At 41.4% G+C, this 27,993-nt stretch overlaps 1 protein-coding gene across 4 annotated transcripts in view; it reads left to right on the top strand.

The window, feature by feature from the left end:
- CACNA2D3 (calcium voltage-gated channel auxiliary subunit alpha2delta 3) overlaps positions 1-27,993 on the top strand; it is a 790,850-nt gene that overhangs the window by 708,435 nt on the left and 54,422 nt on the right. For all 4 annotated transcript variants that reach the window (XM_036219353.1, XM_036219351.1, XM_016156350.2 and 1 more), the window contains 5 exons: positions 12-56; positions 9,857-9,919; positions 13,081-13,151; positions 24,646-24,721; positions 27,348-27,400. In XM_036219353.1, coding sequence (XP_036075246.1) covers positions 12-56; positions 9,857-9,919; positions 13,081-13,151; positions 24,646-24,721; positions 27,348-27,400 — 308 coding nt within the window. The remainder of the gene's footprint in view (positions 1-11; positions 57-9,856; positions 9,920-13,080; positions 13,152-24,645; positions 24,722-27,347; positions 27,401-27,993) is intronic.

The following is a 27,993-nucleotide window of genomic DNA, read 5'->3' as shown; positions in this document are numbered from 1 at the left end:
CCCACCCACAGTGTGCTTCTCTGGATGGCAAGTGCTCCATCAGCTGCGATGACGAGGTAAGAAGGCCTCCTGGGCCTGCTTCTGCCCTGGTCAATGGGAGGTGACAGAGGGTACCATCTCACAGAGGAAATGCTGCTATAAATAGCCAGGTCTGACAGATTGTTCTGGACCAACTCCCGAAACTCAAGGGTATTTGCTTTGTTTCTTTTTTTTTCTTTCTTCTCCCAGTCAGACAATTTATGAGAGCTGGAGAAATGTGCTTTTAATGTCCTGTGGACAGCACTATTGGAATTTTGGCATTTTATAGAAAAAAAAAGTTTCTTCCATTTGAAGCTCACGTGACAGTTCTCAAAGCTTTTCCCCCAAGTGTTATCTCTTTATCCTTATAACAGCCCCATGAAATGGATAGGAATAGTTATCCTGTTTTGCAAAGGAAGAAACTGAGGATCAGAGAAATGAAGTGATTTGCTTAATTTCATGTATGAAGAGAGCTGACAGTCTAGGAGTTAAAAACACAAAAACTTGTATTTTTATTCTAGTATAGTGCTTTCCTCCTACAACTCCCTGTCCCTCCCTCCATTCTCTCTCTCTCTCTCTCTCTCTCTCTCTCTCTCTCTCTATCTCTCCTCCTCCTCCTCCTCCTCCTCCTCCTCCTCCTCCTCCTCCTCCCTCTCTGTCCCTCTCTCTAAGAGGAATTTGAATCCTACATATAAGCAATAGAAGAAAAAAAGTGTCACTGCTGTAAGTCTGTATGTCATACTTACATTCGTATAGCACTCAGTCCCACACACTCTCTGCCCCATGTTTTAGAGCAAGCAGATGTGTAGTGGCCTTTCGCTTTGGCTCCGGCAGACTCTCTCTCTCTGTTAGCTAAACACAAACTGTTAGTCAATACATAAACTGGAATTTATAAATAATCTTATATTTATATTCCTTCTAGTTGCCACAGGGATTAAAGAAATCCTAGCCAAACATAATTTCAACACGGAAAACATAGATTAGAAGTATATTTCAAAAAAGTAAGCAAAGGAAAAACAAAGAGAAATACATAAAAAAGAGGAAGAAGTTAAAACATAACAATGCTCTGTCCCCACAGATCTGGCTGCCAGTTTTTTTTTTTTTTAATTATAATTGTTGTGTGAGACACTCTCCAAAGAGTAAAAGTCATTCAATCGGCTTTCTAGCAAAAGCTCAACTTTTTCTGAATGTCAGATCAAAAATAATTTTCTTGTAGGAAAGAGCAACTTGTGACATTTTATGGCCAACACCTTTTTTAGTAAGTTTGGGAATTCCATTCACAGGATAGACAAGTGGCCTCAAACCTCTCCTCTGTCTTTGAGACATTTATTATCATTTGGGAGTGCTCAGCTCAAAACAATATAGCTCAATAATGATATTGATTAAGCCCTTCACTTGTACAGTAGGTACAATCACAAATCCCAATTAATGGTAAGAGAACTGAGGATGGCTGGTTGATTGGTTGATCGGTTGGTTGGCTCATTGGGCGGGTTGCTGAATTGGTTGGTTGGATGGTAGATGGATAGTTGGTTAAACAACCTGACGAATAAAGCCGAGATAGTAATCTTCTTACAAACCACTCTGCCTCTGTGCATCCTCACATATAAAAACAAGTGGAAGTGACAACTAGAATAGTCATCAAATTCATAATTTAAATTAGCATATATATTTTTTTTTAAAGTAGAAATGGATCCCCACTTGGAAGCAGCCAGTATATGCTTGTTGTTGGATGACTGATTTCACAGGTGATATAGCGTGGTGGTTAAAGGTGCAGGCAGGCTGTGGATTAAGGATAACTTCAAATTGTGACTCTGATAGTAATAAGTTATGTGACCTTGGGCAAGTTTCTGAACTTCTCTGTGCCTCAGTTTCCTCAGCTATACAATGCGGGTAGGAATATCCACCTCACAGAGTAATAGTGAGGAATGAATAGATGACACGTGAAAAAATGCAAATGCAAAGCGTTCAATAAATGGTAGCGATAAACCAAAAATGTCTGCAGACTTTTTCTTCCCATAGAGTAGTGTATCACCTGAATCTAAAACCTCAGACAGTGATATGCTCTTTAGGCAATTCACAGTTTCCCCTGGGCACAGTAAGCACAAGGTAAGATGCCTTCTACACTATTATTGATCATTTTATCAGCCATTGGGATAAATCCCCATTCAAATGTCATTTAAAGGTTTACACACTTTGAAAATTAACCATTGAATTTTCTCTGATTTCTGAACTTGATGCCCGCATTTGGCACTTTGAAACTATCATCCATTTCCCATTTTGACTCTAAGTTTTGTCTTCAGGCAACCAGTTGACAAAGTTTTAAATGGAAAAGCCAGCCCTGCCTTCCCAACCTTTCAGCAGACTCTTTCCATGTGTCAGTCTCCTTTCATAACTTATTTAGGCCTCTCCCTCAACTGCTCTCAAGTGATCAGGTCCCCATTAAAAACAGCTGTGAGGACTCATTAAGTTCACATGCTTATGGCTTCTCCTCTGCACTAAAGACCTGGCCCAGCTTTCTCAGACTTATCAGACATCCTTGACCTTGGATCCACTTCAGCTCCTCTCTTTCACTCATCAGTGGAATCCTTGGGCCTTGGCTGAGGTGTCCTAGGCTGGCAAGTGGAGTTGGTATGGCCAGATGTCTTCCCATCTTGTAGAAATATATCTTTGGTTGGCCCAAGCAGCACTAACACTTTTAAGGAGCTCTGTTCCACCCAGGGTGAATGGTAACTTCAGAGCGTAGAGGCAATACTTCACATACTCACTAATTCCTTCAAGACACATATACTGAGCCCTTCTGTGCCTGGTACCTCCTGACCTCTGGGGAGTCAATGAGAAGCAGAGTCAAATGGCTCCTTGTCCCCAGGAGCTAACTGGTTGGCATGTGTGATTATCAACTATGATAGTGCTATGGGTTAAACTAACATGAGATGGTCAGGGAAGGCTTCTTTGAGGAGTAGCAATCAAGTCAACTGAAAATAAAGAAGGAGATGACATTGAAGGCAATCCCTAGAGCAAGAGAAGTGCCTTATAGATAGAAAGTACCATGTGCAAGGTGTTGTGGAGGTGGCAGAGGTCATCATATCTATGGAAACGTAGTTCCGTTCAGAAGGAAGGGAGGAAGGAGGCCATGTCACTTCTGATGTCAGTCTGACCCATAGGAACTATTGTCTCCACACTCCTCTCATTCTCTTCTCCTACTCACCTTTCCAACAGCCATTATCTCCTGACGAGAGCACAGTATTTTGCAAAAAGAGTGGAAAATGTGAAGCTTCTCCCCTTCTGAGGCATTTGGAGGAGGCATGAGAACAGCGAGTGGGTAGAAAATATCATGTTCAAATTCAGTGGCCGTCCTCACTATTCTGAAGGAATAGAGACTAATCATCATGATTCGACTTTATAAGGCCTTTTGAACATTTCCTCTAGAATCTGAACACCTCCTTGAAGAGCTGGGGTGAGAGCTGAATCAAGTAGCCAGGTGCTTCTACTTCTGCAACCACCCAGTCCAGCCAGTGGGGCTGGAGAGTCATTGGAATAGCTTTTGAGGACAAGGGCGCAGGTGACTCCTACCAGGCACTTTCTGTCCAAAGTAACCCCTTTGCAATGAATTTTTCAAAAAAAAAAATGCTATTTTGATAAATGAACAAACAAAATAGAAATAAACTCATAGCTACAGAGAACAAATTGACGGTGGCCAGGTGGGAGGTGGGGCTGGGAGGGTAGGTGAAAAAAGTGAAGGAATTAAAAAGTACAAATTGGCAGTTCTATAAATTACAGCATAGGAAATCTAGTCAATAACATTGTAATAACTATATATGGTGTCAGACGGGTACTAAACTTATTGGGATGATCACTGCATAAGGTATATAAATGTCTAATCACTCTGTTATACACTTGAAACTAATATAATGTATGTCAGCTATAATTGGAAAATAAAATTATTTCTAAAAAGAGAGTATTTTGACATGATAGTTGACCTATGATGGAAAGATACATCAAGCGATGTGAAGGGTCAGTCTGCTCCCCAATCCAAGTATTAGGGATCAGATCGTGACACCTGGAGCAAAGGTAGTAAGAAGTGGCACCGCGTGCACCCAAGATGCAGAGACTCAGGCCCCATCCTCGGGTGTAAGAATCCAACCCTCCCCCTTTTTCCTTTTCTCTCTGCTTTTTCCTCTCTCTTTCCCTGCCACTTCTCTCCCACCCTCACCACGCCCCTCCCTGCCGCCCACAAATGAAAACAACAGGCGCAATATTGGGCTTCTAAGTGATCATTGTTGAGGTGGTACCAATCGAAACATACAAAAATCATCCCCCCAAAGCAAAAGGCAGAACAAAATATAACCAAGCTCAACTAACTGCATCCATAACCTCTTGCTATGAACTATGGACCAACTTTCCTTTCTGAGAAATTCTAAATTTGTAGCATTAGGATACTTGTAAAGATAGCATACCGTAGGTGACCGATAAACATTATTTGCTATTGACGAATGTAAGCACAGTTTCTTTGAGGACTCACTATCCACTATGCACTTTACACCCACTCAGCACTTTGCACTCACCCTCCCACTTAATCTTCTCAACAATCCTATGAAATAATCACTGCTGTCTCCATCTTTCAGATAAGAAAACTGAGACTCAGAATGTCAACAGACTTTGCTCAAGGTCACACTGAGAGAAAATGTCAGAGTCTCTGATTCTCAAGCTGGTATCTTGGCCTCCTTGGGGCTCATACCACTTTACAGTTAATGCAAGCTTGGTGCTCCACTTCTCATCCACAGGCACCCTTCCTTACCATCTGTGACTACCGGATATCCGTGGTCTGGTTTGGGGCTTTAACCTCAGGTTCTGCCTGTGCTGCCTTTGTGACTTAGAATAGGACTCTGAGCAATACTGAATCATCATATAGTTGAAGAAAGATGTCTTCAAAAAACAAAAACACTTCTCTCTGACTCTATCATTCTCTGTCTTTATGTCTGTGTTTTTCAAACAACCTCAGCCCTAGATGTTTTGTCAAAGGTGGCTGTAGAGTAGATGCTTATAATATCTGTCAAAACTTAGAGTTCCTAATTTCTCTAAGCCCTCCAGCCTGTCAGTCTACCCTTTGGACAGGGTTATGAGCAGACATCTTCTAAGATGTTTGGCTTAATTTGGGGGAAAGTGGAATAGTGAGGGAAAACTAAAAAAACTCTCCTCTGTTTCCTTTTTTTGAAGGAGAAGTATGGAGAAGGCAATTGAATACTATTTGTTGTGAAGACATAGATATAACAATTGGTCAGACTAAAGTCTTGCTAATTCTGTCCTGATTGTACCATAACCCACTCACCTAATTCCAGTGGGCTTACTCCACTCCACTGCACTTCCTAATGATACTTTATAATTTAATCAAAGTGGTTGTTAGCAGTGAGGTCTATTCGAGAAGTCATCATGGTGACTAAACTTACCTGACATAACAGTATTGCCTATGAAAACTTAATACCACCTTTCAGAGTCAGCGACCCTGGTATAGATCAATAGCATAGCATCCTTGCTTTTGACCTGGGATTTCTCAGCGATTGGCGAATCACAATGTTGGCAGTATTTGTTTCTTGCTTAATGATGTGGCCAAATTCTTTAATAATCTGTGTAACCTTGCTATTCAAAACATGAGTAAGTTTACACACATTATTAAAATACAGTGTGACATCTTCTCTGCCACCAAATTTCTGTCATGGAATCCTAATTTAAGGAAGAAAAAGTGAATTAAAAAATTATGAAATGGAAGCATGATCCAAGAAAAGCCAATTGGTACTCAGTATAGATGAAGCAAATGCTATTTCCCAGCCTTACCCAGGAGAACATGCCTGCTATCCTGGAACAAAATGTAAGGCACCTTTGTGGCCAGTGGAATCTTAGGCATAGAATCTCTTAGGAGCCTCGGTCAGTCCTCGGTTTCTCTTCTCATCATCAACTAGTAGGATGCAGACCAATCTGACCAAAATAAGTGGATCATAAAGTATATTTTTATATTCTAGTTTATAATGTTTTTTTCCCCCTTCCATGGAATATTTCTTAGCAAATGTTGAGGACGTACAGAAAATCCTCTTCAGATATTAACTTAAAAATTGTGTGCTTGGGGATTCCAGAGACATACAATTGAGATCAATACTACTTTACCAAGTGACTCCAAACACCAGTCACTTTTGTTTTTACTTGTTTTCAGCCATAAAAGTAACACTCCAGATACTTAGTGTCTTGACTGGTCTGGCTAGTTTTTTTGTTTTGTTTTGTTTTGTTTTGTTTTGTTTTTTTGCCATTTGTCCTATTTCCTTTGGTGACATGTGACAGATGAGATCTTGCTTTTTTAAACAAGGAAAACCTTCCACCAGCCAGCAGGACCCGGGATAGTACCTGTGTCCTGTTGTCTGGTAAGGCAGAGGGGGTCGGCTGGTGGAAGCAGTGGGCTTTGGAGTCGCATAGCATTGGATTCAGGTCCCACTTGCTTCACCGTCTCACCTTGGGGACGGTAACATCTCTGGACCTCAGTTTTCTCCTCGGTCCAAGAAAATAACTCCTACTTGGCAGTGTGACAAGTAAGAATTGGATGAGTTGATGTTAACCTGTAGCTGCCATTCTCCTTCCTTCATCTTATTGTTATTCCTTTATTCTTTATTAAGTCTATTAAGTCATCTTATTATTATTAGAAAGGATCACATGCTTTAAGAAAAACTTCTTTGCGTGACAGTTTTCATCTTGCCATCATTCTACTCCTACAACTTGGTGTGCCAAGTTCGGAGCTGAAACAGCCTTCTCTCCTGCTCTAGGACTCACCTCTGTTTCCTCCACACCAGCTTGGAGGGGGAACCAGGGCAGACACGTCAGAAGTGAGTCCCCTAACGGCCAGTCCAACCTTGTTCTCACCCACTGCTGGCCAGTATAAGGAGCACAGAGATCCTCATTTCCAAAAACCATTTACAGCAAATAATGAAACATTTCACTGAAGTTTTGTTTCTAAATGAAGTGGAAATTATGAAGATACATTTACTTTATTTAACAAATTTAGGTTATAATTACAGTTGTACTCAATTCTCCAAAGAAATAAATTTAGTGAAGTTCTGGAGTAGAGAGTACAGTTCATGACTATAGGCATTGGGGGCACCAACCCCCCACACAGTTGAAATTTTGTAAACTTTTGACACCCCAAAAACTTAACTACTAGAAGCCTGCTATTGACTGGAAGCCTTACCAATGACATAAACAGTTGATTAACACATGTTTTGCATATTACATGTATTGTATACTGGATTTTTACAATACAGTAAGCTAGAGAAAATAAAATATAAGATAATCATAAGGAAGAGAAAATACATTTACAGTATTTATTGAAAAAAAAAATCCACACGTAAGTGAACCGGCACAGTTCAAATCCATGTTGTTCAAGGGTCAACCATGTAATATTTCCAATACAATTGTAAAATATCACAATATAGGGTCTTTTGCTTTACATTTGATTTTCTCAGAATGATCACAGGAGAGTCAAATATGGTAGAGTTTGGTCAATTTTCCCAGGAGCCTCTCTTAGTCTCTTGCTTTTGTAGTCATTCTCTTTGGGGCCATCTTTCATATTATCTATGGTGATGTTTTTTTTCTTTCTTCACATGTTACCTCTGATAGATCCTAATGTGCCAATGGCTTCCTATGTGATTGGAGATGATCAGCAACACCACATTCATAGACTTCATGAAATCTCGCCTCTTTCTCAAGATTTTCAATTGACTTTATAATCTATTTGCCTTGTATCTGCCTTATATTGTCCAATATTTACAATATTCTATAAACAGAGAGATAGTGACCAAAGATATGGGTCTAATAGCAACAGTACTAATTCGCTAGGAATATTTGAGTAGGAATTAATTTTATAATTAGGGTTGGGGGTGTGCTTTATAATGACTTTTGATTCTCTACACACTTGGGAGGATTTGGAGAGTCCATATCTGAATATGGAGGCTGCTCCTATATTTAAACATGTATTTATTGATTGAATGGAGTCCAGATCTTTGCTTCGGTTTCTATCTTTGCAAAATGGGGATCATGACATTCAAATAAACAAGGATATGGATTTGTCTAATATGATCCAACGTAAACTGGATTAAAACTCATTGGAGTACTAGAATAATAGGAAGGAAGGAAGGAAGGAAGGAAGGAAGGAAGGAAGAAGGAAGGAAGGAAGGAAGGAAAAGGAAAGAAGGAAGGAAGGAGAGAAGAAAGAGAAAGAAAGAAAGAAAGAAAGAAAGAAAGGAAGAAGAAAGAAAAAGAAAGAAAGAAAGAAAGAAGAAAGAAAGAAAGAAAGGGAAAGGAAAGGAAAGGAAGGAAGGAAGGAAGGAAGGAAGGAAGGAAGGAAGGAAGGAAGGAAGGAAGGAAGGATGGAAGGAAGGAAGGAAGGAAGGAAAGAAGGAAAGAAAGAAAAAGAAAGAAAAGAAAGAAAGAAACACTTCTCTCTAAAAGAACTTTTAACAGTGATGGAAATGTCCAAAATTATGATCATTAGCTACCGCTGGTATGAAACACTTGAATGCAACTAGTGCAACTGAGGAACTGGATTTTTAATTTTAATTCACTTAAAATTAAATTCAAATATGCGTATAGCTCATGGCTTTCGTACTGGACAGCACAGCTCACATCTCGATGAGATTGCTTCCATAATGCCGTCTCCTAAAAATGGAGAAACATTGTCAAAATTCCCACCAGGACCAAAGTAGTATCCATGCAGCTAAGAGTTTCTTCAAATAGCAGTCTTCACATAGTCATTCATCTGAATAACCGAGAGAAACCTCATCGCACACCAAAACAGCCAACTCTTTCATAAAAGGTGCTAGCAGGGCTTTTCATTTTCTGCTGCTTCTCCACCACTGCCTAGTAATAAAAGATGACTCTTTTTGACCAATTCAGTACTGTACTTTTTGTGCCTGACTAAAACCGACTCCATGGATAGGTAAATACCCCAGAAAACACCAGCCCTGCGGTGGCCTGGAGCTAGGGGAAATTTAGCTCAGGGTAAAGATATGTTACAAATTAAATGTTGCAGTTGGTATGTAAAGCTGCAATAAATAGAAACTGAGTTACATCAAGGACGGAATTAAACCTTAAGTTTAAACTCCACAGCACTGTAATTAAAACTTAGCCTGTAGCAAATCATTCACTTGAGATTAAAGTAGTGTGGGGGAAGCAGAGGTTTGGGCTTACCTTGCTTTCCACAATTTATAAGTCTGAGCTACCAAAAGCTAACAGCCCTGCCTCCAAATCCAGCTCCCAATTAAAAACACAGTTTGAAAACCTTTAGGAGGCCTGAGGGGCCCCTTTAACAGAAGTCTGCCCCTTCCCTCCCTGCCTAAGTCTATGAACAAATTAAAAAATACTACCTGGTCCCCTGATGGTCTTCTGAGCTGACACGGTGTTTTCATTAATACATCATTAGAGTAATGACATTGTGCTGGTATTTTGCTTTCAAAACAGCCTGTACTTCAACTACTATGAACACTTTGTTCTTGGGAAATATTATTCAGGTCATATAAAGGCAGGAAAAAAGGAAGAGAAACCGTAATTAATAACTTTTTTAATGTATATTCTTTTTATCCTAATCTAGGATGTTCAGGTTTGCTTGGTGTTTTATTTCTGTTTGTTAGTTTCGCGAAGTAGATGTGGGGTCGGCTGAGCCACGGCACTCAATCCTACAGCCAGCAGGCATTTCCATTCTCCAAAAACACCCTAAAATAGGTTTCTCTCGGGTTGAAAGTACGTCATTTTGTGTAAAAGCAGTCTGAGGATACAAAGTTGAAACCGTGGTATTTTTATTTTCTAGACTGTGAACTGTTACCTCATAGACAATAATGGATTTATTCTGGTGTCTGAAGACTACACACAGGTGAGTGAGAAATTTCTACCAACTCAAAGTCAGGCGCTCATTCTGTGCTTGGGTCAAGGAAAACAAATGATGGTGTTAAAACTTCTAGACAATGATCTGTATTTAAGAGGTAATAGCAGGAGATTATAAAACCTTATTTTCATCCTTCTAAGAATGTCACAGCCTACTTCTCAGCAGGCCCCAAAGAGTTTGTACCTCCCAGTGGTGGGAGAGGTGATACAGAGCCCAGGGTCTGCTCTCTCACTCATAAAATGTTTAATTTATAGAACTCTTTGCCTCAAGGGTAGAGGTGCCTTAAAGAGCTTGGGCAATTTTAAGGAGTTTTCCTCCTTTTGATATTTTATCTTTATATATATATATATATAATTTATATACACAGACACAGATATATATATATAGACATATATATATATATACACACCAATGTAATTATTTTTTATGGCTTTCTTTCTGGTTTTTGCTTTTTAAAATGTCAGTTATCTAAGTTTAAGGATTAATTTGGGCTCTCAACACTGAGGCACAAGGATCCAGAGATAGACAAAGAATGTTCTTCATTTGATTGAGCCATGTGGGGGCAGGAGGGAAAGAAATGGAAAAAAAAAAAAGCTATGGGGCTGAGCATAGAAGTAAGTATGCAGTGTATTTAGAAATCAAAATAAGAGTTAAAATCAATAGCATTGCAATAGAGAACACAGATTTCCCTTTTAAAACCTTGCATCACAACTATTTTGCAATAAGAAATTAAATTGGATATTAAAAGAGCAAAACAGGCATGGTTAGCAGTGTTGCGTAATTGAGAGGTGAAGGCAGAGGGTTTCTTGTGTAAGCTCTCTTCTTTAACTAGTTTTGGGATCTTGTGCGCATCACTTAACCTGTCTGGGCCATCAGGCGAGCTCTAAAAGGAGGATAATTGACTACATAAGGCTTCTTCTTACTCTAATAATTGAAGATGCTCACATTTTATAATGAAGTCTCATTTACATTTGAAATTCTCTAGTAGTCAACAGTACAATCGGCTCATTAATGCTTAATAAATTAGTTAATTGTCCCTAAGTGTGGCTCCTTAGGGTCGGAGCTTAATGATTGTTAATTTATAAGCACTGGCCCCAGTGCTTTTAACATGTAGAATTGTCTCTCTTATCCATGAGGTCGTTGTGGGATTTTTAAATGCACATTAGATGAGAGAGAAAAAATACTATTGAGACTCAGACTGCCCACACCTCATCGCTTAGGTGCTGAACATCACCAGACATTGGAGTTAATGGACATTATATAGGAGGAGTAAGCCCATGAAACAAGCCCAGTCTCTGAGAAAGCAGGGAAGTCCATAGGCCTATGGTAATATGCCCATTTGGCTGATAGAAAAAACACTGAGATATTCAAGGGATAGTGAGAAAGAGAAACTAGACTTTTGGTGGCAACACACTATAGTAAATGTAAATATTAAATTATAATCTTGTATACCTGAAACATGTAATGTTATTAATCGATGTTACCACAATAGAAAGCAAGTAGAAGAATTTATTGATGGACAAGAACCCAAATTAATCACCTATGAGAGGGAACTCTGTCCTCCTGCTGGAATCATCAAGGGCCGGGATAGGAACCTGGTCCTGGGGGAGGAAGGGTGTGCTGGATGTCTTTCAGTGATGAGCCCTAGACTAGCCAACAACACGATCCACTGAAGTAGCGACTCTGACAAAGCCATGGCCACTGCGTGTGAGCTCTGTGCCCTGCTATCTCTCTGTGGAAAAGGCCTGCTGCATTGCCCAGGGCCTGTTCGAGGTTATCTGGTTTCCTGTACCCGAGTTCGGATAATTCTTCATCTAACTACCAGCTCCACTGACACCAGTATATTTACACATGAAATAGCAATGTCTTTCTCGCCCCTAGCGGCAGCACAAGCTTGCAGAATTTAAAGCTTCCAGGATCCCCGGAGTGAAAAAGGCAACGCTCAATATTCAGTCAGTGAAATGTTTCCTTCTTCCACCTCTCTTTTTTGACTTTTTGGCAGTCTATATAGGCCTTTCTGCCTGATAATTCTGAGGAACCTGATTGAAGTCACTCAGTTGTCATGGAATTGGGTTTAGTTACTATAAAGCCTACAGAATGCATTAATCAGGCTCTTAGAGTATTGCCCTCCACCCACCCACACATAAGCTGTAAATCCTCAGAGCAGTCACAACAGACATAGGGGTTCTCTGCTGGTCTGCACCAACCCATTCCAGGGTGTTGGCAGAGGATGGCTGTTGCCCCAAGCTCTGTTCAGCTGTACTGCACACCCCCTCCCCCATGAATCCCTGGTATTACTGGTTCCAGCAGTCTGGAGGGATGCACGAGGATATTAATCCTTCGATCCGCCCTTCAGAGTCTGCAATCTCGACCAGCCCCATGAAGTAAATTTGCAAAAGCATCAGCCTGGTGATGGGGAAGGACTACTCGACCTCAAATGCCCTGAAGACAGCCCGGAGTAGGGGCAGGCCACTGAAATCTGATCGACCGTGCTGTGTCCTCAAGGGGCTGGACTGTCTTATTTCTTCTCAATGTATTAACTGCCTATGGACAAAATAAGAATGTTCTTCAGAAAGGGATTTTGAAAAAGGATGTATTCTCAACTGTAGGAAATTTATAGGGCCGATGAAGAGGATTGCTATATTTCCCTAAACAGGTCATTCAGGAATTATAAACAATTCTTTTTATTACTGCTTAGGAAGTCCTTTTCACAGCCTGTTTTTTATCTGTATGAAGTAATGTTTTAATCACAAGGGATTGAGTGCAGATTAATGCTTACTCCATCCAAGGGTAACGGTATGGTGTGTGTGTGTGCGTGCGTGTGCACACGTGCTCGTGCAGGCGCATGTGTGCATTGTGTTTTAAGTCCAGCACTTGGCACGTGTTATGCGATGCAAACTCCCTCTGCACTGCTCCGCCTCTGCCGTGCATTGTGGAATAATCACATCTGCTTACTTAGGTTGCTCTGTAATCCCATAACTTCTCATGACTCTCAGGAACTTTTCCACTTTCATGTAACAGCGGTCCTAAAAACCTGCCTTTGCCCCTGTCAGCTCCAGAACAGACTGTGTCCATTTTTTTTTCTTCTCTGGTGTTTGGGCATGTTATTCATCTCCACTTCCTCATGGGTCTTCTTTTCTTCCCCACAGACGGGAGACTTTTTTGGTGAGGTCGAGGGAGCTGTGATGAACAAATTGTTAACAATGGGCTCCTTTAAAAGGTAAGGATTTTATGGTCCCCTGTGCCCACCGAGAAAGTTTGCCTAAATAAAATAAAACAAACCAAGGTCAAATAAAGCAAGCCCAGACTTGACCCCAGGGCTGGTTTGTACTTGTGTTATGCTCCAGAAGATCTCGCTGAAATTTGATTCCTCTTGCATGAGTGTTAAGAGTCTTAGAACCACAGCTCACAATGAGTTTCCTGCTCACCCAGCATAGAGTTTATTGGCGGCCAATATTGAAGTTGGAGCCTGCGCTGGGGCACAGTCATGTCAGTCTTAAATGAGTGACTGCGGAAGAGTAGGAAACACGTTTTCACCTGGTCAGCGGTAGGAGTGTATTTTGTCTCACATTGACAAATCAGGGACGCTTGCTAGAAATCTGGAAATCAGGGATGGAAAGTGATATTTAAGGACTTGTTGATATAATTTTAGAAAATCAAGCGAAAGTCTCAACACCTGCTCCCAAATGGAGGCAAATTTACATCTGCTGCTAGAAGAAAACCAAGGTGTTGCCAAATTCCGCTGGTGACTTGTACTACTTAACTGGGTCCTGAGAGCTCTCACTGACCCTAAGCGAAGCTCGTATAGGACACCTTCCTCACGTGTCCCTCCGGGGAGGGCCAGGCATGCTCTTGGGAGCACCAAAGCCTACGGGAAAAGCCATCACCCTATGAAATCAGGATGCCAGGAATGTCCTCCGGGAGTCAACCTGTCTCCCTTCTCTTGGCTTCCCAGGAAATGGCGGCCTTTGAAGTGGTTCTTTCATGGGCATATTTGATGCTGTTAAATATGTAATAGCAGGAAATACAAGGATGGACCTCGGCTTGCCTGCGAGAACCGTTGCATGCTAGCTGCCGGTGGGAAAGGCCGTCTCCCAGTTTATTGCTCTCCTGCAGCTGAACGGCCAGGAAGTGTTAGCTCAGGAAATCAGACTTTTAAGCCAGTCAACAAGACCAACTGAGCACTGTGCTGAAAGCAAGGAATTCAAAAATGATGACCCAATTTTTGAGATTCCATAGCTTGTTTGTGCCAGAAGGAGGGAATAAAGAAATGGTATAAAAAAAAGTTGGCATAACTTCAGCACTTCTGCAATCTCTGACACACTTGTTCTCAGGCCTGCCTGTAGCAGGAGTGTTCACTCCTGCTCAGTTCCCTTTTTCAAATTCAACTGCAGTTTTTAACTTTTTTTTTTTTTGCCAGGAGTCATTGTACATATGCTTGAAAACTGCTTGGAACTGGGCTTGGGCTGCTGTGGAGTTTTCCTGGACTTTCTAAAGCTTCCCGGGGCAGCTTCTGGATTGTCTGCCATCCAGGGCACCTCTAGTTTTTCATATCTTTATGTGGATGTATACATTTGTATCATGTTAGCTTGTTTTCAACTTGGAGTTTCGGTGGAGGGGGGAGACAAAAGATGAAGAATAATCACACACATGTTTCTCATTTGAAAGCATATTTTCAACTTCTTTAACAAAATCTTTTTTTTTTTTCTTTTCCCCTCTTGGATATTTCTTTTAAACAGTTTGGTGGGAGAAAAAAAATAAAGGTTGTAATGGAATTTAAAATTCCTAGTCTCCTTATCGTGAGTGAAAAATGGTTGCCATGAATCTAGAACTTTCTTTTATTATGAGGGTAGCTAACATTCTGAGAAAAGAGCTGGGGGCTTTTCTCTATTTTAACAGCAACTGCTGCTCATCTGGGAGTTGGTTGACAAACCTCCTGGACCTCTTTGAAGGGCCCCTGTCCCTGAGGCCAGGAGAGCAAGGAGAGTCTGGGTTTTGGAGTCAGATGGATTGGGTTCAAATCCCGGCTCTGACATTTCCTTGCTGCATGACTGAGAATAAGTCAGGTTACCTCTCCAAACTTTGGTTTTCTTACGGGGAAAATGAAAATGATAATAATAATTACTTCCATGGGTTTCTGTCAGAGTTAATGAGATAATAATAAGCATAAAGTTCTTACACAGTGCCTGGCATACATTAAGGGCTCAATAATTGCTAGCTGCTGCTGTGACTTTTGTGGTTGTGGATCTTTGCTTAGTCTTGGCTGTGCTTTCTGCTTGGCACCAGGTAGTGCTTCTTCAGCATTCACACGTCTCACAACAGGTTTCCCAGGACACCTGATGATGGGGTGGGTCTCCAGTACTGGGGTCCTGCAGTCCTTTTTGAAATCAGACCTTCAAGCCCTTGCCCTTTCCAGCGTGCAGTGCTTACTCACAGCATAGGCTGACAGTCTTTTTGTGAAGAGATCTGTATTTCAGAAGCCCTGAAAAAATGTACCCAGAAATAACTGACAGTGCTCTGGGACAGGAGTCATGCACCATGTTAAACTGAGCCCCAGGCCCAAACACAGGACACCTGGAGGCTGAGTTGCTGGTGACACGACTGGACCCAGGAAAAGCTCGGGAACGGTTCACCGAGATGACCTCCGATCCCAGCATCTTGATCAGTGCCAGGGTGACACCAAGTTTTTGATTTGATCTGCTCATACCAAGTCCTAAAAAATGAGTTTCATGTATAAAAACCCTACACCCAGAAAGACAGAGCTCAAAGAGAAGGGCACTGCCTCCCTTTATCAACCAACCCCCCTTTCTGTCTCCCTCCCCTGCTCCATACTTGCTGCCTCCCTCTGACGCCTGCCTGCGTAGCAGTGGATTGTTTGGCCTCTTGCCTGGTGACCTGACAGCCATTCTACTGAGCAGTGACACTAGAGGGAAAGAGCATTCACATCCACATCTGCAGTGCCACATAGAAGGAAAGAAAGCCACTGATCTGTGTGAACAAATGGCCAACTTTGGGAGCTTTGAGAAAGCTCTGCAGCAGCATGGGTGAACGACCTAAGAGACACTCTTGGTTGCTTTAGCTGAGTCTCTGACTTGACCCTATCTCCCAGCTTGCATCTCACGTAGCATCCAGGGGCCAGAAAACATATCAGTCACCACAGAAGTACAAAAATCATAATCACCATGGCTGCCTTCCCTGAGCACCTTCCATGCACCAGGCCTTGGTGGCACCTGACAGATCTTACCCCTTGCAGTCCTTTTTGACAACTCTGTGAAAACAGATATGAACAAGACCAGCTGTACAATCTGCGGGGTGCAGTGCAGAATGAAAACACAAAGCCCCTTGTTCAAAAAGTATCAAGAATTTTAAGACAGCGACAACAGAGCATTGAACCAAGCATGGGGCCCTTCTAAGTGAAGGGTTCTGTGTAAATAACCAGGCTGTGTGCCCATGAAGCCGACCCTGGGTGTAAATATACTCATTTTATAGATGGAAATAATGAGGTTTAGAAAGGTTAAGAACTTGCCTCCAAGTCTCTGTGTAACAGAGCTGGTTTCAAGTCTGTGCACAGAGAGAATTTTCTAGCTCCTGTGCTTGACCTGGTTCTATGTATGATAGCATGGTAGAGTCCCTGGAGCTTCCTTCAGTTCTGTTTGAGAAATGAAGGCCAGCCAAGGAAGGTGTCGTCTCAGCAGTGTCTTATCTGGACAAGCAGAACTTTCAGGGTGGGAGGCCAGCTGAGTGATAAGATCACCCAGGTTTCTTTCAGCTGAAGTTGATAAATCGTTGAACCAAGCCACTTTCCCAGGCTTCACATAAGATACTATATGCCTGGTCAGCTTTTTTGTGTTTCAAACAGAGAGCTTCAAATACTTTTTCATTCTTATCATAGGAAGTAAGTGGACTCCCTGAGTAATGACTCATTTAGGGTTTTTCATTTTAGCTCTTTCTCTGTTTCGCTCTTGTTCGTGTCTGGCAAGAGCCTTACGTTCATATTGCTAAACATCCACGCTCTGTGGTGCCCACCAGCAATGATGCCGCCCCTCTTACAACTAGTGAGGGAAAATCTAGTTCCAAAATATGCTTACTAGAGTTCATTTATTCCCCCACCTACCTTGCCCCCAGTGATGCAAAGTCAATGTCAAATATCCAGGAAAAAGTAAAAAAATATATACATCCAGCCATACACAGGAGAGTATTCAAGCTTCCTGATAGGGCCTCTGTGATACACTAGACTTGAAATAAGGAAGATTCAGGTTGAGCGTGAGAATCGCCACCATGTGGTCTTGGAGAGATTCCTTAGTCTCTTTGAGCCTAGTTTTTTAGTCAACAAAATTGGTACCTCAGGGGATTTCGTGAGAATCAACTAAAACAAGATATGTGAAAATGCTTTGCAAATTACAAAACTGTTGCAAACAGGACGTAGGATTAGTTCTTGCATAAGAGCTCCAAAAGACTGAGATTTTATTTTTATATGTACTTCTTTTAGTCACTAATGACGCCCCCTCCCTCCCCCAAAGGTGGTCACCTTTGGGGTGGGCCTATGGGCCTGGCCTCTGCTCGAATCTCCTGGAAATCTTTTCTAACACACCAATGCTGGGGCTGCACCCCAAGAGAATCATATTCAGTTCTTCTGAGGACGAAGCCTGGGCATTGATACTTTTAAAAAACATCCACGTGATACTCATACTTAACCAGGATCAAGAAATACTAAGTTGAAAGTATCTGGGTACCAGTCTAGATGCTGCCCACTTTGTTGCTGCCTGAAATTTGGCAACTTTAACTCACTAAATTTCACTTTTCTCTGCAGCAAAATAGTACTGAAGAATTATTCATACACCTGCAAGTGAGGGTCAAATGGAATAATGCGTTCTTCTAGCAAACGTTCTTGTGGTCTCTGCCAAGGAGTCTTCCCTTGTTCTTTGTATATCTAATTAAGCTTGAGGAAGGAAAGACCAAATGGGCACACCTGGCCTTTGGCTTGTAGAGAAACAGGACTGTTTGCTGATAATTTGTTTCTACTTTGGGAGCTACTGATAGTTCTTATCTCTCTTGGCTGTGTCTTTTCTATTTTGATCTGGATTGTTTGTTTTGTGCTTGGGGCAGCATACCTGAGCTCTCACCCCTCAAGACCATTGATATTTTCCCTGCGGATCCTGGGGAATGTCCTCCTTCCCTCATCCCACACACATTCATTAACATAGTTGCCTTGTGTAGAATCCCTCTCGTGGGTCCTTCTGCTATTTCAATAGCCTCTCTAAAAGGTGCCACATCAGGTAGAATTCAAGAGTAGGACCATTTGTACTTCTGTCTTAGTATGATGGAACTGCCCTGGCATGACTGTGGGTGACAAGGAGCTTTCCCTGCCCTTGGTAATCACATTGCATTTCAGCGAATGCCCTGGCCTTGGAGTCTAGAGAGTGTTCAAAGAGAAGTCGGTTATGTGGATGTCTGCTCTCCTTCAATGCCGATTGCCCCACTGATGTGTAGTACTCAAAAACTTAAGTTATGAATGTAATGGCTTCTTGGCTTCCTATGGACCTGACTGTGGCCACGTTTGTCAAAGGTGGTGTTGAAGGGAAGAAGAAGACGGATTGGTTTGGACAATTGTGTTTCTGGGCCAAACTTTCTGGAGTGCAGAGATGTGAAGATTCCAGTGGACCACTCTTTAAAATCCAATAGCTGCTGCTTGACAATACCCAGTTACAACAATAACAATAGCTGCCCTCAACTTCATCATGATTATAGCGTGTCTGATTTATTGAATACTAACTATGGGCCATTACTTAAAGCAGTTTACGTGTATTACCTTAATTAATCCCCATAACAACTCCATGAAGTAACTACTATCATTATTTCCACTTGACAAAAGACAAACTGTGGGATTAATGATGATTTCATTTTCCCCTTTGGCTTACCAAATAAAGATAATTTTCATGGAAGGGGCAGGTGAATGGGCAAACAAGCTGCTGAATGGGTGCACCTCCTGACACCCATTCATGTTACCCTTTGATCTAAGATTGAAGCTGATGTGGCTGGGAGACCAATGTTCTGCTCAGCGTGGAGACACAGGTAATTCTGATGCTGGAAGCTTCTTAGGTTTCCAGGGCCAACCCTGACCAATGAGATCTCCCGGGGGTGGGAGAGGTGACGCTTGGACCTCAGCATATATATGAAATTTCTGAAGTTCCCCCAGTGATTCTAAAGGACAGGCAGAGTTTAGAATTGCTATTTTGAACAAATGCCAACCGGTATGCTCACGAGTGGTCTTAGGAATTGAGAGTAAGTTTACATCCCATTTTCCAGATTCTTCTGCTGAGACCTATCCCCATGAGACCCTAAGAAGCAAGCTATCCAGTGGGACTCCATGCTTGGGAAGCAGTTTAAATGTACAGCTTTAAAGCACAGGTGACGTAGGTTGAAATCTCAGCCCCTCCACTCAGCAGTGCTGTAATAACCTTGGAGCAGTGACTTCATCTTCTAAGCGTTTGTTTTCTCTCCTATAAAACGTACCATGCCCTTGACATCAGAAATAATGCTACATGGCTGGCAGAAAGTAATGGACTATTTCTTATTGTTACTGCTTTTATTACCTGGGTGAGATGCCAGTGTGATTAGTATCTGCAGCTTTATTTTTTATATTATCAGCACCTGTCAGTGGAAAGCATTTGGTGCTGATAGACCTTTTGCTTAATCTGTGGAATGAGTGAGGCTTTTCTCACGGCGCGCCTCTCTGTTTCCGCACTGGACCTGAGAGGCCCCAGTACTCCGCGCACTGGAGTGCAGGCCAGTGCAGCCACATGATGCTATTCCCTGCTAATGATGGGTGTTCTGCTAATGATAGATGCTCAAACTAGATTTGTTTTAGTGACTTCCAGTCGGAGCGTTCAAAGCAGCAGGGCCAAGGTCGTGTAAACTTGTCACCTCTGCTGTGTTAGATATGCTGCGATGATCTCCAAGAACAGTGCAGTTTCTGTGAGAAGCTGCTGTGGAGTGACATGGCTACTGATGGCACCTTTTGGATCTTCCATTAGCCCTCAGATGGAAAGACCGAGCTTTCCACTTTCCTGGCTTTCTGAGAGGTAAAAAAAGGAATAAGGCTTCCTACGGTCACAGTCCCTCTGCCGAGAATTTTCTGTGTTCCTGCTCTGTGTCCCATCGCTTACAAATTGAAAGCTGCCCCAGAGAACACATTGTATAGCTCAACAAAGAGTACATATTTTTGCATGCTACCCTAGTGAGTCACTTTGCTTCTCATAATTTTAGATTTAAAATGACTTAAATATGTCCCACAGCAGGTCTCTATGTCAAATGGCTCCCTGACCTGCTTTTAGGGCTGTATTTGCAAACAGTAAGCTGTGTCAAGTTTGTTTTTTAGACAAACTATTTAGACAAAGTGAGCTAATTCGCTGAGTCATTATGGGTAAATACAGTACCTGGCCTCATGGGCACATAGTAGGTGTTTAATAAATACTGGTTCCCAGTAACTAACAAGCCTAAAGTAGCTGAACTCATGCCTTTGAAATTCGACCTTCTAATTTTTAGAAGAAATATTGTTATTGGTTGTGATTTTTGTCAAGTGGGAAAAGAGCAGAATCAGTAAAATGGCTTTAAATAAGTCCTAATGTCATGGCCCTATCACCTAAGTCTCTCTCTGGTACAGTAGCACGTCAGGTTCCCCAGGTTTTGTTGGCATTGCTTTGAGTTTCTCCTTCAGAGCCCATATCCGCCTTCTCTCAAAGTGTCAAAGAGAACTGCCGGGGGAGCACAGAGATGCTGAGCACAAGCTCTGGTGGTGATGTCACGGGGGTTCAGGGATGTTATCTATACAGGAATAAACTCCCCCTGCTGAGGGCAGCAGCGCAGCACCAATCTTGGGTTGGGCACAATGCTCAGGGCTTATTTCAGAGGTGAACGAAAGCAGGCAATTATCATGTTCTTTAACTATAATCAGCCAGGCAGGATACAGGTAGCCACAAAATGGAGTTATTTAAAACAGTAACAAAATCACTTCAGAAAGAGTAATAATCTGGAAGTCTCTCTTTCCGCAATATCTAGTTAAAGCTAAGTGTGGAGAAGATGGGGAAGACTGGTTTTGTAACCCCTGCCCCCCATTTGCTTGGGTTGAAAGTTGGTTCTGAACAATAGTTCTGAGACTTTATATTGGACAGCACTTTCTGTCCAGTAAGACTCTGGGATGAGACATAGGGCTGGATTCTATGCATATCTAAGAATGTGTCAGAACCTGCTACTGAGCAGAAGGCAGATTGGGGTGTGTGTAGCTTGGCCCCTTTCTAATTCTGGTTCTGCCACTTGTTAGGTATGTGAAATTAAGCACATTATTTAGGCTGGCTGAGACTTGATTTGCCTCTTCTCTGCCTCTCTGTAAAATGGGGATAATTAGAATCTATCTCGTAGGGACATGTTTAGAAGAGTACCTTGCTTATGGTTGCTGAACAGAGTTCATCAGACATCAGCTATTGTTATCATGGTCCTCAGCTAAGAAACCCATGAATAGAAATTCCTGCATCATCTTTTGATAGCCCCGGTACAGCTTCTGAAGATTCCTTGTACTGTAGTAATGTGTGAATTTTACAGTATATCATATGTGCCAATGAGCTAGGAAAACCAGAAGTCCTGTCCATCTTTCAACCAGCTGGGTAAGGCCTGAGTCAGTTTTCATTGTCTTAAACACCACCCCAATTAATTAATAATGGCAACGAAAACCAAACTAATAAATTATAACGGTAGCCACAACTTTTCCTTCTGTTGAGTGTTTCTTCTGTATTATGCATTGTGCCAAATGCGACACATATGTAACCTCAGTTAATCATCACATCCACCCTATAAAGTAGTCGTTATTCTCACCATTTTACAAATGAGGAAACTGAGGCACAAAGAAGGTAAAAAAATCATTTTAATAAGTAGATGAATTAGGGTGTACACTCAGGTGTCACTGACTTCAAAGCTGGCATTTTAACCAGTAGGTCACACTGCCATGTGTCACTTAGGCCTTTGGGAACAGTGTAGTTTTAACAACCGAGACTCTAAGAAAGAACAAAATTAGGGTTTCTGTCATAAGGATTATACCAGGCCCAGCACACTATAGACTTTCATAAGCCTGGCCATTTAAATCTCAGAATATCTCTGTGAGTCATTTTATAGGTGAGAAAATGAAGCCTCAGAAAACCTGCTCGAGATTTAGCCCTAGATTAATGGCAGAACCAAACCTTAAAAACCAAGGCCAAACTGTATCCACATCTGCAATCGGAAACTCAACCCATGCCGCCTCTCACCCAGCTCTGGCCCACGTGTCAGCTGCAGAGACAGAGTGAGGCAGTGTGAAAAGGATGACGCCTACCATAATTCTTGTCAAATCCTCGAAAGCCCTTCCTGGGTCCTCTGTAGAAATCCCCTGGATGAGTCTGTAGACCGTGGCACAGTGGGTCGGTCAGGGACCGATTAGAGTTGTCCATTGTGGTCTGCCGTTGATTCTGTGGCTGGGTTACTGTCAGGGCTGTGTCAGTGATTTCTGTGAGAAGTTTGTTTGGGGACTTCCCCAAGCCAGATACTTGGCTGGTTGTTCATTCCCAGCACAGCATTAAGTATGCTCCACATTAAGCGTTGTATTATTCTAGAAAGGAATTCCTGCGGGGAAAATTCCTTCCAGTCACGTAGGCGTTCATGTAGTATTGTAGTGTTAACATGTCATCTGGCAACTGTTATGCAACTCAGGCTGGACTCTAAGTGTCTCTCCTCTGGGATGCCTGGAATAGTGGGAAGGGGAGCTGAGAGGAAGGATGGAATGCGTGTCTCCTTTGGGATAAGGTGTTTGCTCCATCTAAAAGCTGTTAACTTGCTACCAGAAACTGTCATTCTCTTTTACTTTGTAAAATTGTCGATGAGTAATTAGAATATCTGGAACAATTTTAAAGTAGGACATTTTTGCAACTGAGTAAGGCTCATAATTGGGACAAAAGCTACACTTCTTTCATTAAGGAGGGGGGAAAATGTCCATTTTCTTGTTTCATAAACTGCAGGTTTAGAAAGTAAAAGTACACTCATTATTATGGTTCTGGAGTGGGGCATGAGAATTAGAACCAATGAGCCAACTGGTTTCCAACAAATCATCAAAGTGCTGGGCTTATCTTGGTCCAAGCATGTCTCCTAGTGCTTGAGAGAGAGAGAGGATCCTTCCATTCCTTAGTCCAAAGTGGCCTTCCCCAGCTTTCCTTGACCTTGGAGCCATGGCCAAGGTAGATTCCATCCAGGGCCCAGAATCCAGTTTGGAACAGCATATTCCCTTTGGAGTATCCTGGTCCATGCAGATCATCCTTGTCAACCCAAAATGACTGTTTCATCATTCTAAGGATTTTCTCCTTCTTCTCTTTCCACCACGATACCTTTATTTCCTTCATTCTTCAAGTTCCAAGTGGTGCAGACTAGAGGGACTCTGTCTACCTGACGCTAAACACTGAGAGCCAAATGCTAAACACCGAGAACTGGAGTGGAGAAAGATTGGCTATTTTATTATGAATGGCGCCACCCAGGAGAATGGGAAGCTAATGCTCAGAATCCCAAACTCTCCGATCCAGGATTCAGGGATGATTTCTAAAGGTACAGGGAGAACTGGTATGCAGAAGCACTGGCAGGGCAAGTTTTAATTGGAGGCCTGGGAGCGTGGTCATTTTTAGTAAGGAGCGTCAACACAGGATCTTCTGGCAACAGACCCTCTGCTTCTGAAAGGGTTCCAGTGTTCAACTTCCAGTTATGTCCCAGTCCTTTGGTTTGGTGGGGTGGCGGGTTGGGGCGTGGAGACTTTGGTTCCAGGTGCAGCTGGAGGTCAAAGTTCTCTCCTCTGCACATGCTTCAGCTGCATAACTTGAGGTTTTGATGTGCTGTCTCTGAAAAACAACTCGGTATCTCGTTAAACAGAATAGGACCATTTTGAGTTTGTTCTGCAGTTACACAAATGTAACATGATTGTGTCTCCAGTCCTGGACTTTACTACATTCCTGGTGTGGGGGCTGAAAAAAAATAGAACTTTCCTCTCACCTTCTAAATTCTACTAACTTGGCTTATAACCAAACTGACAGAGACAGGTTAACAGGAGAAAATAACCAAAGTTTATATGTAAATTCAGAGGTCTCTAAGAATGTGATACATTGGGCAATTGAAGTTTATATGTCATTCTGGACACACAAGAAGGGGCAAGGGTCTGGAATTTTAAAGGGGAAGTGGGTAATTCACAGGTAGACAAGAAAGAAGGAACACTTTACAAACAAATTCCTGCTGGGCAGCCCAGAGACAATGAGACAGAGGATCACCCCTGCAGAACAAATTTTTGCATGGATCCTTCCTGTTTATCATACCTAACTCAAATAGTCTATGGTGGATATGCTAAAATACCCTTCCTAAAACAGGCCTTTTTATCTGAATTTCTTCAGGCAGGAAGGGGGAGGAGTCAAATGTTCCTAATGAGCATTTTGTTTCTTAACAACCAACTTAATATCAATATCCCAAAAGGCACATTTTGGAGTGGCAAAACTTTACTGGACCCTTTTACTAGTTTATCATTCTTGTTAGGTCTGTATTTATAAGTCACCGCTGCACTCAATAGTAATATCAGTAACTACTGACCTTGCTGGTCCCCAGCATCCTTTGGTTTCTGCGTTTCCTGATTTAGTGAAGCTCCTTTCCATTCTTTCCTGTAGAATTACCCTTTATGACTATCAAGCCATGTGCAGGGCCAACAAGGAGAGCAGCGATGGTGCCCATGGTCTACTGGATGTAAGTACAGCGCATTCGCCCAGAAAACAGCTGTATGTTTCTGTCCCTGTGTGTAAGCGTGTTTTCTTTAGGGCAGTCCGGTCATCTTTTTCAAAAACCTGGATGTTTGAAAGTATTTCTTGATTTTACTGGTTAAGAAAAATCACTTCTGTTTAAACCCAAATTTAGTGATCATATGAATGGCAAACAGATCTAAAGTCTCAAATGGATTAATGCAGCAGCCCCCTTTTGATGGCTAGAAAAGGGGAGCTTTGTGGATTCTCTTATTCTTTATATAAAAGAGAATTTGGTTTGGTTCAACAGAAATCATTCTTTCGGTTTGTAATAGAGCTGTTAGCCTATGAGCAAATTCATGTTTCGATCATAGGTTCTCCATCCTAATCACACTGCTGCTTTGTTTCAACAGCATTTTCCCTGAAGCTGCTTCCATGGGTGATGTCAGAGTTGAGGATCAATCAATTTAATAGCATTAGAAAATGACTTTCTGAATGCCAGTAACTGCTATAATTTACTCTCAGCTTAAAAATATAATTTACAATGTGCAAGCAATGTAAGTTTGACCACCAAAGATTTGAAAACACACATACCAAAAAAAAAAAAAATCCCAGATATAGATACTTTGGTATAGTCTGGCATATATGTATGAATATAACCCTTATGTGTTATTATTTTATAAATTCCAAAAAGTTATCCTAAAATTTGGTTTGAAACAAAATTTAAGGGTTATTATGGTATTAAAATATGCACACCTTCTCATTTGCAGATACAGGATCTTGCCAAGGGGATTATTTAAAAAACAAGTATTTAACACAGTTCTACACTAAGAGAATAAGAAATGATTCAGAGCTAGAAAATCTCTGAGAGGCAACTAGGAACTAAGAATTTGACATTTTTTAAAAAATACTGCTTTTTAGTGAGAATCAACCTGTCTTTCCAAACTCAACTTTCCTAACCTTAGCATGAGTATTTCCAGACTTAAAATGTTCCCAAAGTATGTTTTCATCATTAGGCTTAAAAGCTCAATGGCTTTACCCTTCTGAATAATAATGTGTATTTAAATTTGTTAATCCTGTATTTACATAATCCCTTTGTTTATCTGTACATTCAGCCAGTGTCTGGCTGGAAATGCTTGAGTGCCTTTTCCCCTGGCCTCTGGGAGAGCGGCCCCAGTGTCTGCCCCTCTCCCCTTTCAGAACCTTCTTAATCTCCTTATTCATCCTGTCCTCCCTCAGACTCACACTACCAAGGACCACTGAAATGTCACTACCCATCCCAGCAGATAGAGACACAGAACTGTCCCATGGTCTGACCGCCTGGGTCATTTTGAAAGAAAGATGATTATTTTTCAAGCCCTAAGGATCAGGAATCGTAATGGCAAAACCCACAGCACTACAAGATTGCATTTGGTTTTAGCAAATAGTTAATAGTTCACATCCTTATCTGACCCTAATCCTGAGGGCCCTGCAATTCAGGAAATTATGGTGATACACTCAGTCAAATCAGAGCAAGAGATGCTTCTGAAATCTGAGTGGGCTGCTAGTAACCCCTGTAGAGTTTTGTTGTTGTTCTTTTTACCTACTGGCTTGAAATAGGGAAGTTTAAAGAATGGTTACGGGTATAAAAATTGGTTCTTGTTTTATTTAAAACTGGATAATTCCCCTATTCCTAGCACTAGTCTTTACCATCAAAATGCTCAGAAGGTAGGATTAAGCAGCCATCACTTAAGAAACCAAGAGTCGGCATTTCAATTCTCTGATACCTAAATGGAATCACGAAAGGTTCTGAGATTTTTCTGGACCTGCCATCTGGAGCCTGGGTTTTGCCAGTGTCATTGCCTGTCTCTCAAATCTGCCCGCCACACTCACATATCTGGCATACCTAGGTACAAAGAACTAACTGAGGGGGAGTCTTGGTATTTTCCAGAATCAGGAAATTGAATTATCCACATAGGAAATATCACAGAGTAAACAATCCAACTGCTTTTTTTAATTAAAATATTCTGAAATAAAGAAAGATCAAGCTGTCAATGCCTTCTTTTATAGAGTGAAGGGGATTTTCTGTAAGGATAAAATCACATGTTTATATGGTTATCATTTTTTTTCAAGTCCAAATATGTAAGTGTGAGAAAAGGCAGCTCAATCATACATAATTCATGGGCAACATTAAAATCAAGTATGTGTAATTTTTGCTTATTTCAATGAATGACATACAGTGATGGAGAACAGAGAATCACCTTTCTGAGAGGCAGCCCTGTAAATTACCATTTGAAATTAGTTATAAGATTCCAGCCCCTCAGCATTAAGCTGTGAAATATTAGCCCCTAGAGGGTAAAGGTTTAAGCATCCTTTGCTGAACTTCCTTTTTCCTCCCAGAGATAACCCCTGTATTAGATCATGTTTGTTTTACTTGTAAATCACATCTTACTACAGGGGAGTTCAAAGTTTTAAAATGTTAGTTTTGGGATACAGTATCCAACCATTTTCTTCTTTTAGTTAGAGCTTCACTTTTTTAACATGATATCAATCTCTCTAAAAGAATAACATTGTCTTTATGTAAAGCCTTAAGTTAAACTAAAAATTTTGTGTGTGATACATTTTTTTTTAATGAACTGAATTCTCCTGTTCAGCCTTATAATGCCTTCCTTGCTGCAGTAAAATGGATAATGACAGAATTTGTCTTGTAAGTACAATTGTTCCATTTTTAAAAAACTATTACTCTTTTCTTTTGTATTATTAAGTGAATTGAGAGTCTCTGCTTCATGTTTTCAATAACTGATTCATAATACTCTAAATAACCTCATTAAAAATCTCAAAAATATTGAATGTTGAGACGAAAAAATTATCTTTTATTAAGTTATTCATGGTCACTGCTTATGCCCTTATGTAATTGTTTAGCAGACTAACAGCTTGCAATACACAAACCAAATTTATTTATTGTGGTTACTGTTAAATTTAACATAGATGTCTGGCTGTTTTTAATGCTGCTTGGGTGGGCTGTGGTCAGAAGAACAAATTGCCAGGGCTGTCCACTGTGCTACTTCGAATGTCTTGCCATGTATAGGAATGAGGCCTGTGTAGTTATGGGCCAAGGACTGGGGGCTTTTCAAGGTGTGATTTAATTGTTTGCACTGTCAATTTTTGGTCCTGTTCAGAGGGTGCAGAATGCATCTGTGACTTGGGTCAGACTTGAAATGGCACAAAGACGAAAGGCTTGACTTCCAGGCGAGATATTAGACACATCACAGAAACACTGTGTCACACAAAGGAGAGGAC

The sequence above is a fragment of the Rousettus aegyptiacus genome, unplaced genomic scaffold, assembly GCF_014176215.1.
Source record: "Rousettus aegyptiacus isolate mRouAeg1 unplaced genomic scaffold, mRouAeg1.p scaffold_m13_p_4, whole genome shotgun sequence".
NCBI classification, from domain to species: domain Eukaryota; kingdom Metazoa; phylum Chordata; class Mammalia; order Chiroptera; family Pteropodidae; genus Rousettus; species Rousettus aegyptiacus.
The sequence above is the reverse complement of the archived record's forward strand: the minus strand, read 5'-3'. Positions and strand labels throughout refer to the sequence as shown.